The 13,407-nt window shown below is 32.3% G+C and overlaps 1 protein-coding gene across 1 annotated transcript in view; it reads right to left on the bottom strand.

Annotated features, from left to right (window-relative positions):
* Positions 1-13,407, bottom strand: part of GPC6 (glypican 6) — a 1,241,410-nt gene that overhangs the window by 908,973 nt on the left and 319,030 nt on the right. The window contains exon 2 of the mRNA XM_051984004.1: positions 12,302-12,460. Coding sequence (XP_051839964.1) covers positions 12,302-12,460 — 159 coding nt within the window. The remainder of the gene's footprint in view (positions 1-12,301; positions 12,461-13,407) is intronic.

The raw sequence follows: 13,407 nt of genomic DNA, 5'->3' as shown, positions 1-13,407 counted from the left end.
ATTAGTGGTTGTGCTGTTTTTAACATGGTAATAGTCCTAGAGTACTAAATTCTACTCTTTCTCTTCCACTTTTGCCAAGCCAGATTTGAATCCGCATGTCTTTTCACAGAGTTACAGAAGAGGTTTATCATGTGTTTTGCTTCAAGCAGAATTCAATTAAATTCAGTACCTCTTTAGAGCACATTGATTATGTGCTGGTTCTAAGTGACAGACTGTGGGAGATAAAGTATATGGTCTTAACAATTTAGAGTGGACAGTCTTATAGTGGTGAAATTTATTTAAGAAATAGAGACTCACACTCAAAATGTAAGCAAATCTGCAAAATGATAAAGGGGAATATTGTACCTACCCACCATATATTCCTTGGTTCTGGAGAAGGAATAGCACAAATGCAGACAGGTATGGCCCAAGTCTATGTGAGTATGGTGAAGGTTATGTTATTCATACAAGACAGGTGTGGGAATAAGCCAATTTCTCTTTCCCATTTCTTGGAAACATACCTTCAACATTAGTACTATTGAGGAGACTAATACTCATTTCTGGAATTCACTTTCTCCTCCTGACCCTGCCTCTTGGAATCCCTACCTATATTCTCACCTCAGTTAGGAAAGCTTTATGCACATCCCTTCCCCTCTTCAGCTCCTAGGACTTTCCTCAAATGCTTTTATCTTTCATTTACTAATATTGCTGTTTTCAGATGGAATATAAATTGAGGAAAGCATATTTTGCATTAGTCTTTGCTTCCTCAGGCAATTGGATGGCACAGTGTTTAAAGTAATGGACTTGAAGTCAAGGAAGACAAATTTCTAAGTTCAGCTCTGGACTCAGATACTTAATAGCTGTATGATCTTGGATGAATCACTTAACACTGTTTGGCTCAGTTTCTTCATCTGTAAAATGAAGAGGGAAAGGAAATGGCAAACCACTCCAGTATCTTTTCCAAGAAAACCCCAAAGGGGTCATGAAGAGTTAGGTAGAATTGAAAAACAACTGAACAGAAAAAAAATATAGTACCTTCTTCATCATGCATATGTAATAACTGCATAATTGATAAATTAATAAAAAAGTTTTTTAAAAATAAACTATTTTAAAAAATACAAAATTTAGGCTGGAAGTAAAACTTTATTTGAAGTACTCCACATTCATACATCTAACTACATAAAAACATTGTTAAAATATAAGCTTTCTGAACACAGAGACTGTTTTATGCCCCACTCAATCTCCAATTTTTTAAATAACCCTGACACTTATCAAAGTGTCTGCCATGTTATAAAATCTTAATGAATGTGTCATGATTAATTGACATCAAAACAAAAGGACTTAACAATAAAAATTTGCTTACATTAAAATGTGCAGAAAGACATTCTTTTGAGAAAATGAGGAAATTGAATTCTTCCTAAATCTGTTCCTCAAGAATTTGCTAGGCAACATTTTTCATTGATCATTTAGCATCTTTGCTAAGCATCAAAAATATTTCCAATTTCAAAAAGGAAGGGAAGAAGTGATAGCCTTAAAAGAAAAAAAAAATCAGGTCAGTGTATAAGTTTAAACGGAAAACAGATTATTAATCATGGGTTATATTTTGTATTCATGACCTCCAGGCAGGTCTTATCAGTTAGTAAAGACTTTAAAAGCACTTTGACTTTAAATTTAAAGTTCTAGCTTTTATATTAGTCTTACCAAAAATAAACTGATTAGTATTATTTTAAAGTGCCGTATCAGAGGTACTGTGTTCGCAACAAGTATTGTGCTAGTTTCTAGGATCAAGAAGAGACTAAACAAAAGTAACTAAATAAAGTAAGAGTGACCTTGAGCTATGGAAGAGAAATGTAAAATATAAACAAAATGTTTATAATGACAAGTATATTCCCCAAATTTACCACATCTACTTAGTAATTATGTTTTTTTAAGTCCAGAATTATGCTTTCAATGCTGCAAAGACTTATTGGTATAGAAACTCCCTCCACTGATACAAATTAGGAATTCATTTGTAAATGATCATCTTTGAGATCAGTTGAAATTATTTGGTTGCAGCCTTGCCTGTGATAACATATTAATTTTCAAAGGCAGGAAATCAAACCTAGATGTTGCTGATTCCACTCCCAGTTCTTTTACCACTACCTGTACCCTTTCTTCTCAACTTCAAGGTATTTAGAGTCTAGTCAATGACACAGTCTAAAATTCTATTGTTTAAACATTAATGTTCTTATTCTTGCTGTCATACTCTTAGGTCCTTACATTCCTTGCCTTAATATGGGCATGTAGAGTCTTTTGAGCCTACACAGGTAAAGGAGAAAGACATTTCTATACACCCATGTCCTAATTAGTGTTATTATTCAATCCCAGGACCCAATTAGTATTGTAAATATAGGAGTATAGGAAGTATGCAGTTGTTTTTCAGTCTTGTCTGACTCCCTGCAACCCCATTTGGGATTTTCTTGGAAAAGATATTGGAATAACTTATCATTTCCTTCTCCAGCTCATTTTACAGATGAATAAAGTGAAGCAAAAAGGATTAACCAAATTGGACAGGTCACATGGAAAGTTAAGTATCTGAGGTAGTATTTCAAATCATAAAAGTGAACTTTCCTGATTATCAGGCACAGAATGCTACTCCCTTCCTCCCCTAGCTTTCTAGACACATGAAGAGTATTTCTAAAGTGCTGATATTATTTGAATTTGCACTTAATACTACATTGGGATACTCCAAAAGATAATACTTTACATAATTATAATTTCAAATAGTGAGAATTCAAATGCATTTGATCAAAGGGTGGGGGGAGGTGAAGTTATTCCTTATTTATACAAATTGAGAACTAGCTGGACTGAAATAGAGACTTCTATCTTTGTCTACAAAGTTAGGCTAATTGTGTATAAGGCCTTGGGCAAGGAGCTAATTCTTATTGAAGTGATTGGTATAATAAGATAGATATGGAAAATCAGATTCTTATCCTTGTAGAGCTTTCATTCCATTTAAAGAGTCTGGGTAAGCCATAGATGTAAGAAAAAATAAGCAAAAACAACAAAAACATACATTTCTAATAAAGCACCATTACAGAAATTCAAATTGATGTGTAAGCAATGAGAATCAAAGCCTTTTTGAATTACATTATTATTCTTTTGAAAAGGAAAATATGCCACAAACAATGCATTAATAGGAGATGAATAAAAGAGTTCATTTTCTTCTAGCATTCAAAGGACAGAGAATTTCTTTCCAGCTGACCAACTTCAAAGTTTACTTTTAATTTTAAAGTTGTATGGATAAAATTAAAAGTACTAGGTAAGGATGCAACAATAAGATGATGTATTATTCCATAAGCTCATTCCAAGAATAATATTTGTCCAATTACTGACTGTTACTAAACTTTAGAAAGTAAAAATGAAAAATATGGAACTTGAAACAGGCAGTGTTTTTAATTATGTATAATAGAAATTAATTGAAGAAAAAGGATCTCAAATCCAATTTTCACACACATTGCAAAGCACTGAAGGAAATAAAGATTGTTTTTGTTTTTAAAAGGCCTCCTTCCTCCTCTGGGATAGTTCTATACTTCGTGCTCATCAAAGAACAAATAACAGCATGGAGTTGAACTGATCATTTGCTTATATTTGAGTCCTGAACAGGAAAGGCTGCTAGAAGCAGCAAATTTTAGCAAACAAGTTGAGCATCCATTCAACCATTTAAGATTACCTTCGTACAACTTGAAGATACATAATATTTGTGTTCCCTGAACCCTTTGTGAAAATACTTGTAAAACTTAATTAGAATAGGTGGACTAATATGATGCACAATCACAAGAAAGAGACCCTATCTTCTTATTTTGGAGTACATTTTACATTTTAGATACAGCTAGTGGTTTTGAATAATAATGACTATTTAATCCCAATGGATATTATGTCTGATTTCTTTAATTTTGGGTACTGTCATAACCATCATTTTTAATTGAAATGCTTTAATGAGGGGTTTTAGCCTATCAATATGGTAACTTAATTTTTTGAACCAAACTGAACAAAACTGGGCACTTGGTTTTACGAAAAGTGATTTCTTTTGCAAAGTACCGATAAAAGCATATTCTCTCCTCTTCAAATCAGAAATATGTCAAAAAATTTGAGATATATGGTCTGCATATCTATTGATGTAGTTTCTAAGATGTCAAAACACAGAATGAAGTAGGAGCTAAGCCTCTTTGGTCAATATTTAAAATCTTCCCAACCTGCTTTCTATCAATCAAAATTCAAGAGTCAACACTTCCCATTCCTTCTCCCTCTTCCCCCAATAAACAGCCAACTCTTTTTGCTCAAGGAAATTCCTCAGTGGCTATATTTGTCATTTAATAGTTGTTTCAACCAAACAGGAGATGGGTATAAGACACTTGGGATAGTTCCCTGACTGAAGTGAGCTCACAATGAAAACATGATAAAGAGTGAAATGTTATTTAGCCATATTATTTCAGGTCCTCGTTTTTTAACTGACTGATAATAATAGCTTTAAATAGAATTCTAAACACAGATAACTGTTTTTCAAGCGCCTAACCCATCTGGAAATTAGAAAGCTAATATTGCTTTAATAGAGGAAGAGTTTTTAGATCTTATTAATACTTTCTAAGTAGTTAGAGTTCATGGATTTCCTAGTCACCGATAGGGTGACATTTGCAATAATATTACATTTAGGTAAATAAGTTGGTAATCTATGTAGGAGCTCACTCTAAAAATCAGGTGTAAAGCAACATAATCATGCATGCTTTTTAGCTCTGACTACATCTACCTTAATGAATTTCAGATTATGAGAAAATAATGTTTTGACCACATTCTAATTAATACTGTAATTAAATATTTTCTTTGATTTCTAAGAAAATAATTTTTCTTTCTTTGGTAGCATATCAATTTGTCTTAAATAAAATTCATCCCACAATTTGCTGATATTTACTCAAAGGATTAGTGAGCTACTGCCACTGAACAGATCCTTGTCTGCTCATTAACATTCATGACCAAGAATCCTTCTGGTAGGGTTGGTTTCAGCGGCTGATAGAGCAATACTTAAAAGAAATTGGCTTGTCTGTGAAACAGCTGCTCAGTGAAGCCACCATGCAAGGGAATTGGTGATAATAAGATGATAATATTACAACTACACTGGGAGCATAATATATTCTAAGCTACTTTGAAGTATATGGTAGGGATCTAAGAATTAGAACAAGATTGGTTGTCCATCAGAGCAGACATGAAGCCACTGATTAGCCTCTTACAGCACACACATTTTGAAATAGTCCTGTCAAATGCCAGAGCACAGCCATAATTGAACCCTGCAAAAATATGGTTCTTCCACGCACTTTGTTTCAAGCATCCTCAAATGTGGACCAGCTTCCCAACACTGATGAAGGCAGGAAGTGGGCAATTTCTAAAACTGCTCAATGACTGACAAAGCATATCCCTCACTGGTATCTGATTCTTATTTTTGGAAAAGCTTCCCTTTGGGAAAAATGCCCAGATTCCTTTCCAAGGTTAGTGAGATTGTTTTACTGTGTAACTGCTGTTCATTTCAGCACCTTCTGCTTTCTAAGGGGATGTCCTTTGACTTAAAATCATGTCAGAGAGGTGGCATTTAAGTAAACCTGAATAAAAGCATTTAGCTCCAGTAGCTACTTGAAAATGTCATTTTCAATAGGATTATAATAATTATTCTGAACAAAAACATGTAACTATTGCTCATCTGCACTTAACAGAAGAAGGCAAATATACACCAAATTTGAACATCATTTCTCATTGGCCTTAAAATACATTATGAGACTTGCATGAGGAAGAGGTGAGAGTGGAATAAATTGGAGATCATCCAGTATAATATCATTTTACAAATAAAGAAACTGAAATCAAATGAAGAAACCTACTTTTTTTCTTCTTCTAGAATAAACTTAGTCACTGAGAAGGATAATGGGGATACAGTAATCATGGTCCAACAAAAATACCTTCCTATTTGCTTTTCAGCTGAACTCAAATTAATTTGAATTTCTAGAGCAGGGAAGACAGCTACTATGTATTCTATGTCTGGTATCAAGGATTCCATAGAAAATCTGCATGCTAGCATTGTTTTCTATCAATACTAAAAGAGATCCACAGACACACTGGGATTATTTTAGTCCAGCCTGCCCCTCCTCCTTTTTTGAAATGAGGAAAATCAAGTATTTCAATTTTTAAATTATTTATGTATATATGCATCTGTTCTTCCTATTTATATAAGGATGGAGTATATATTATACAACAAAAACAAAAAACCAAACCTTGGAATATTAATCTATAGGAAACAACTTATATTTCTTTGTTCAAGAATAATCTTATTCACTGTGAAAATTGGGTCATATTTTAAAGAGATCATTCTGTCATCTTCCTTTCTGCCGTATAAGAATGAGAAATGATATTTAACAAGGAAACATAAGCAGGCTTTCATAGTAACAAAGCCAGGGTACTGATATAAATTACTACTATATTCAGGATGGTGGATATTTTGAGGGTGTTACTACAGAATATGTTTTTCATAAGGATGGAAATTACTATTCAACATTTTTTATTCTACTTTTAAAAATGCACTCCCTGCCAAAATCTCTGGACAAATGTATAACATTAAAATACATAAATAAGAACCAGGAAGGAAAATAAAGTCATAAAATAGAGAAGGACACACTAAACAAACAACTTTATGTGATACTTCAAATGCGAATAAACAAGAACTCCATCAAATCAGAAGGGAGAGCAATTTCTAAATGAGAAATCCCCTCACTAAAATGTTTCTCTCTGGGGAATTCAACTTCTATAAATATGCATGGGGAGAAAGTTGATAGTGTAGAACACCATGATAACATAAGGCTTCATAAGTTAATAAGGATGAATATTCACTAATCACTCATACATTAATAATTTTACACTGAAGCCCATTTTCATTTAAAATATATGCAATCTTCCTTGCATATACTTGCAAGTACTTTGCAGTACTTTTGCTTTTTTTTTTTTGCTATCCTACCCAATTTCTTTACCTATAACTTAAGCAAAATAATTGAAATATTGATTTCCAATAGAAAACTCCTTATTTTAAATTCTATAAATCTATAAAAAACTAAATAATAAATATTTGCTGCATATTAATGATTTCAACTATATCACATCACTTTGAATTATGACATAAAATGATAAATTCCCATCATCCCCCATGTGTTTATGGATTATATACTGGATAAGTAAATTAGACCTTGGCCTCAGTTTGCACCTTTATAATAATTAAGTTGGGCTTGGGCAGAAATAGTCAATTAATTTGAATAGACCCTACTTTTTTTTTTTTTAGTTTGCATGAAGTCTTTAGATCCCAGTGGTAGGTAGGAGGACAGGGGGTTCTGATCAGGAATCCCCTAAGATAAGGAAGTTAGGGAGCATGTTTTCCAGCTATTCTTCTCTTCCTTTGAGTATATCACAATAAAGACTTAAATATTTATCATATTTTGTTAAGGAAGAGAAAGGCTGCCACCTTAATCCACTGCCAAATCCTTATAGGAAGATTACTATAGGAGTCTCAGTGTTGTAGTCAGAAAAAATCGTGGGGCAGATATTACTCATTTCTACCAGTTTTAAGATTTCTACTGAGAAAGTCTGGAGTTCAGGTTTGGTGATAGTTTTTATACATGTTGTTTCTAGAAATAAATAATAAATCATTACCAAATGCACATATGTGTATTTGCAGTGGTGTGCTGCAGTCTACTGCATGTGACTTCAGAGAATTAATTGCCAAATTTTCAATGTGAGAATTTATACCATGGAAATTGGCAAAAACGAAAACTCAAGGCTTGATTTATTGCTTTGTTGATAATCTAGTCTTAAGAAGAGGATGAAGAAAATGCTGTTTCAGAATGAAATTTAAACGTGTCATACAAACTTTTGTTTCCCCATACAGCCAGTTATTAAACATTTAACAGCATCATGCATCTATATGCAAGTATGTATGAAATATATATATATATTTGAATATATGTATATATAGATGCATATATACACACACATATATTTAGAGACAGAGAGAAAAATAGAAAGATATAGATCTATATCTATGACTTTAGATCTGTTGAGGGAAAAATTAAGTCATGAAAATCAGGCATGAGGACACAATTTCTTTTATCCATTTTTTCAAAACTCATTTATTAAACACTTGCTATTTGTCAATTACTAAGTCTTGCACTTGGACAGAATGACAAAGAGAAAAACACCTCATATCTTCAATCTGAACCAATGAATTAAGTTCCCATGACAAGCAAATCATAGATTTTCTTGCATATCATAGATTTTCTAAGTCTTGAAGCAGTTGGGGGGCTAGAATTATTGGACAGGATGTGGTAAGGAAAAGCATGTAAGCTTACACCTGGTTTAACTGTGATAATTCTTCTAGTGTACATGGATCTGTTCCAACATACTTTGCACCTGAGAATCTGCCTATACAGAGGTATAGTTAAGAGCTAAATTGATTCACTAGTGAGCAGATTTTTTAAGTCTGTTAGATAGAAGTTGAGGGAGGTGTTCTTCCTGGTTTGAGAAAAAGTGTGTGTTGCTGAATAATGAGAGCTAGAAGTGAAAACTTAGGCAGGTAGAATAAAAGAGTTGGACTTTTGCCATCCCTGAGGGTATATTTGCTATATTACCTACACATTATAAATGTCTTGCAACAATTATAAACTGTCTCGCAATAAATTTTTGGTGGAGGAAAGAGGGTGGAAGAGACAGATGGGTAAGGGAAAAGAATTCAAATTATAACATTTTCAGTTTCCTACTACTGCCATTAATCTTTTTTATTTAAATCTTTATTTAAAGAGCTACAACTAAAACCTGTAAATCTGATAGCAGTGTAACTAAGTGAGCTATGAAAAAATTTTAAAATATTAAAAATGTTAGTATTATTATAAAATTTGAGCTCTGAATGGGAGACAATGTGATGAAAATGCAGAAACTGATAAGTTATATTTGTTATATAATACTCTCTAGGTTTCAAAGAAAATAGTTGATTATGATTGAGACATGTTATTTTATTATCTTATTATATTAGTTATTCTTCCTTTTCTATTTCCTCTGGCATGTCTGTTCAGAAAATAGAGATGAGTTTCTTTCTCTGGTAAAAGAGGGAAGAAGAGTAGATAATTTCTCAAAGATATTCTGGATCCAACTAATCTAAATTGATATTGATTCAAAAAGCAAACATTCATGTAGGACCGAAAATTCAACAAACTTAAAAAATACATATTCCATATGTTAAATCTTTCTAAAATACTTGCTGTAGAGCCTCTTATCTTTTCTGAGACCCTGAGAAAATGCTATGTGTAAGAAGCATAACTAATAAAAAATTTAAATAATAATCTGAAATACTTAAAATGTAAACAATAATTTATTGTGATGCTATCATGTCCAAAAGAATCAGAGCCATTTATAGTGTCATTAGTTACATGCACTTCGACACAAAGCAGTCAAGTTAAGAATCTTGAATTCTTATCTTGGATCTTAGATTTCCTATACTAGGTATATATATATATCTACACACACACACACACACACACACACACACACACACACACACATACACACACACACACACACACACATACACACACACACACACACACATACATGGATACATACTAGCACATATATACCAGATTTTAGGGACTAAAATGAGTCCATCATAAAAACAATTAGATGAGAAGGCTTCTGTGCTTTTATTAATGTGCCTAAATTTCTTTTCCTAATCCCATGGTCTCTCAACCTAATCTAATTACCATAAATACCATGCTCTATATCTTAATAGAGCACTTCACCTGACCTGTAACTAATCCTATTTTGAAAAGAAGCCCAATCAGAATCCTGTTAAGTTGCTTGACTTAATGACCCTAATACTGTAATATTTTAAACATGGGGTGGAAGAAAGGCAGTATTTAAGTAAGATAAAAATGCGACTATAGGATTGAAAATTGAAAATGTAAAGCAATGAAAAAGCACGACCATGTCAACAGAAGAGGTTTTTGATTCATCCTTGATGAATACTTGTATTTGTTAAAAGAAGGGGCAAAATACTCCCTAAATACATTTAATATCTTCACTATCCATTTAACAATGTGCAATCTTTCCCATTATGGTTACTTCCCTGATGTTATTTCAATATGATTTTGAAGTTTATATTATATCAAATAAAAAAGAAGTATTTTCCAGAGACACAACTTCAATAGTTAGTACTTGACAGCTTAGAACTCATTCTGGCTTTGTATAATCACAAATAGGGCATCTCACGTTGAAGTGACATATCATCTGTAACCAGAACTATAGGGTGTAGGACTTTTTCTTTGTCAAGAGGTGTGCAATTTGTCATGTAATGAATAGGTCACCATAGACTCATTCAAGGAAACTGCATGAAAATCACTTCTGTTTAACATATATAGATGTAGTTTTAAATATATATTCATAGAGAAATTCATGCATAGAAATAGAGGGGAAAAGAACTTGAAAGTATAGGAAGCAGAGAAGATTTCTACATAAATTATCACACATAATATAAACCAACATTTCTATTTTCTAACAGCCAGACCAATTCATGGTCATGGAATGTTACATGGACCTGCCTTTTAATAACTTGATTAGAGTGCTAATGTAAATGAAACCAGGCTTCCTTAATAAAAAACATAAAATTTTATTAATCCGCTCAAAAAAGAAAAAGGATGCTTTGGAAGATAATATATTTGCTGAGCATCAACAAGAGAATCTAAAAGAAATGAGTAGCAACTTTTTTGACTTTGGGCTCCTTGCCCATAGCACTTATCTTCTTGACAGGTATTAGAATTGTCCTTGAAGAGGGTAATAGTTATCAAAATTCACACACACACCCCTTTACAGGAAAAATATTTCAAGTTAATAAAAATTTCATATTTTCTAAAGAAAAATAATTTTAAAGAACTATAATAATTTTGTTCCAATAAGTGTTAAGTTAAAAAAAAACTGATTTAATTTTCAGTATTTTTTTGATAAAGCTCTGATTAGAAAATGTGATATAGTTATATTGACTTTAATTATTCTTTCTTCTGCTTCTTAAAAGAGGATATTTATTTTAAAATGAGCAGAAATAAAGATTTCTTAACAATTATGAACTTAAAAAGGACTGAAACTTGATGCTTTAAATCCTATTGCTAAATCAAATCCTATTACTGAAGGATCTCTTAACATGTGGGATATCTCAAGCACATGGTGCTTAAATCAAAAACAAAACAAAACAAAACAAAACAAAACTTAAGTCAAAAAAGGGAACTGGAATAGAGCCTTAGATTTATCATCTGTTCTACAGAGAATCTAAAGCCATATATGATAGAACAAGTAACTGAGAGCAGGAGATCCAAAGTATGATGACAACAGATATTCTTTACTGTCACTGTCAGGTGTGGGGTAATCAATTACTTTTAATGAAAAAAAAATGCATGTAACATCAGAAAGGACCTCTACACTCAGTGTCAGTTTTAGCTAGATTTGACCAAGAGAAATGATTCTATTGATATAACTATGTCTGCACATCTCAAATGAAAAATAATGTATTATTCAGCAATTTACTCAACAAAATGTATCAAACTCACTTTGAAGTTATAAGCCTCTATTGAGAAAATCAGATAATCAAACAACGACTTTTCTATGTTATCAACTCAATTTATTCCAGCAAGAAAATTATGCCATAGATTCTATCACATATATATTTACCAAACTTTAAATATCATTTTGGTCAGTGCAATAATGTCTTAACTCACATATTTCTTGTATTTGTGACCCAATATCATTTCTTTGAATCCTTTGGATTCCTTTGGATTATTTTTCCATCCCTTAAAAGGATGTATGCTTCTTATATTGAATAATGTTTTTATTGAAATTCATTTTGTTTATAGGAATTTAACACAACTGCCCTGAAGCTAACTTAAGAAAGGCCAGTGTGTCTTAAAATCAATTTTGTGATTCACCGCAATATAATGAATATTTCACTCTTTTGGAAAATATTTTTAAAGAACATGAGCCAATCAGAATCACATTTTTTTATGTTATCCTACTTTTCTCACAATGACAGCCTATGCTACTCTGATAAAAAGAAAAATGTTGCTTTTTTTCTAAAAAAAGGGAAAAAAAGCTCACAAATGTTCAAAACTGATTTCAATGACATTATTAACTTTCAAACACTGTGCATAAGATTGGGACATTTTTAAAAGAAAAAAAATCTTTAAAAATTCAACAGGAGAAATACTGGGAACATTCCACCTACCATCAAATTTCTTGTGTCTTGACACAAAGGTGGTACGCACAAAATGGCTTGTCTCTTCCACAAGATTTTCAAACTCCAATTTGCTTTGTTGGCTCAACTTGTCCTCCATTTCTGTAGTGCAGCATGTGTATTCCTGAGGGCAGATTCTTAAATGTTCCCCTACAACAAGAAGATAAAAATGATGGCATGTAATTAAAAATACTGCAGCAGATTGTTAGGAAGGCATTTCTCCATCATGACCTTAAAGTATTATTATGGTACAATTCTAATAGAATTTTCTAGCCATTCTTACAAATTGCATCTTCATTTTACCAAAAGGAAAAGTCTATTTTAATTTGATGTAATACAAACTGCCAGTTATGTAAATAAAAGTGCATTAAGAGCACTAAAAAGATAACTGCTTGCTTTCTGTTTTCATTTGAAATGTATTGAGTATTATTTGGTGACAGGAATAGTAATAAAGTTTCAGATATCCTTATCTTTGAAAGCTCAAGTTAGAAGATATTTCAGTGATATTGCCATAGTTTGTTTAACAAGCAAGAGTAAGAATGAAGGATGATATTCCCCTGCCCTCATTTTCTGCCTATCTGTTTGAATGCAGCTACTATTCTCTCTGCACAAGTGAGTATATTTTTAATGGCAGGTCTTAGGTCCTACAATTTCTCCTGGTCGACATTTCTTGTCAGAAACAGAAAAAAAAGCTCTCCTGAAAGAAAGAATGCACCGAAGGGTTTAATTAATGCTTATGTTATATGGAAATGCAATGTAAAAGGTAATGAAAATTTCTTATTTAATTCAACAGATTTATCTCTTGATGTACCATGCCAGTTCTTTTGACAATATTGCTTTCTTCAGTGCTATTTGCAAGAGGAAGCCAATTCTTTACCTCATGAAATTAAAATGATCTGTTATTACATAAAATGTGAATTTCCAATTGATGCAACACTGTTAGTGTCAAAAATATTTTGCATAGGCTATGGGGAAGAAGAAAAACCCACCCAACTCTGGAGAAATAAATCTGACAAGATCTCCTGTGATTAAAGTCACTCATAAAGCATTGAAAACATTAACACTAAGTATTTGATGCTGTGATTAAAATTCATTTA

This window comes from Antechinus flavipes, chromosome 3, assembly GCF_016432865.1.
Source record: "Antechinus flavipes isolate AdamAnt ecotype Samford, QLD, Australia chromosome 3, AdamAnt_v2, whole genome shotgun sequence".
Classification (NCBI taxonomy): Eukaryota; Metazoa; Chordata; class Mammalia; order Dasyuromorphia; family Dasyuridae; genus Antechinus; species Antechinus flavipes.
The sequence above is the reverse complement of the archived record's forward strand: the minus strand, read 5'-3'. Positions and strand labels throughout refer to the sequence as shown.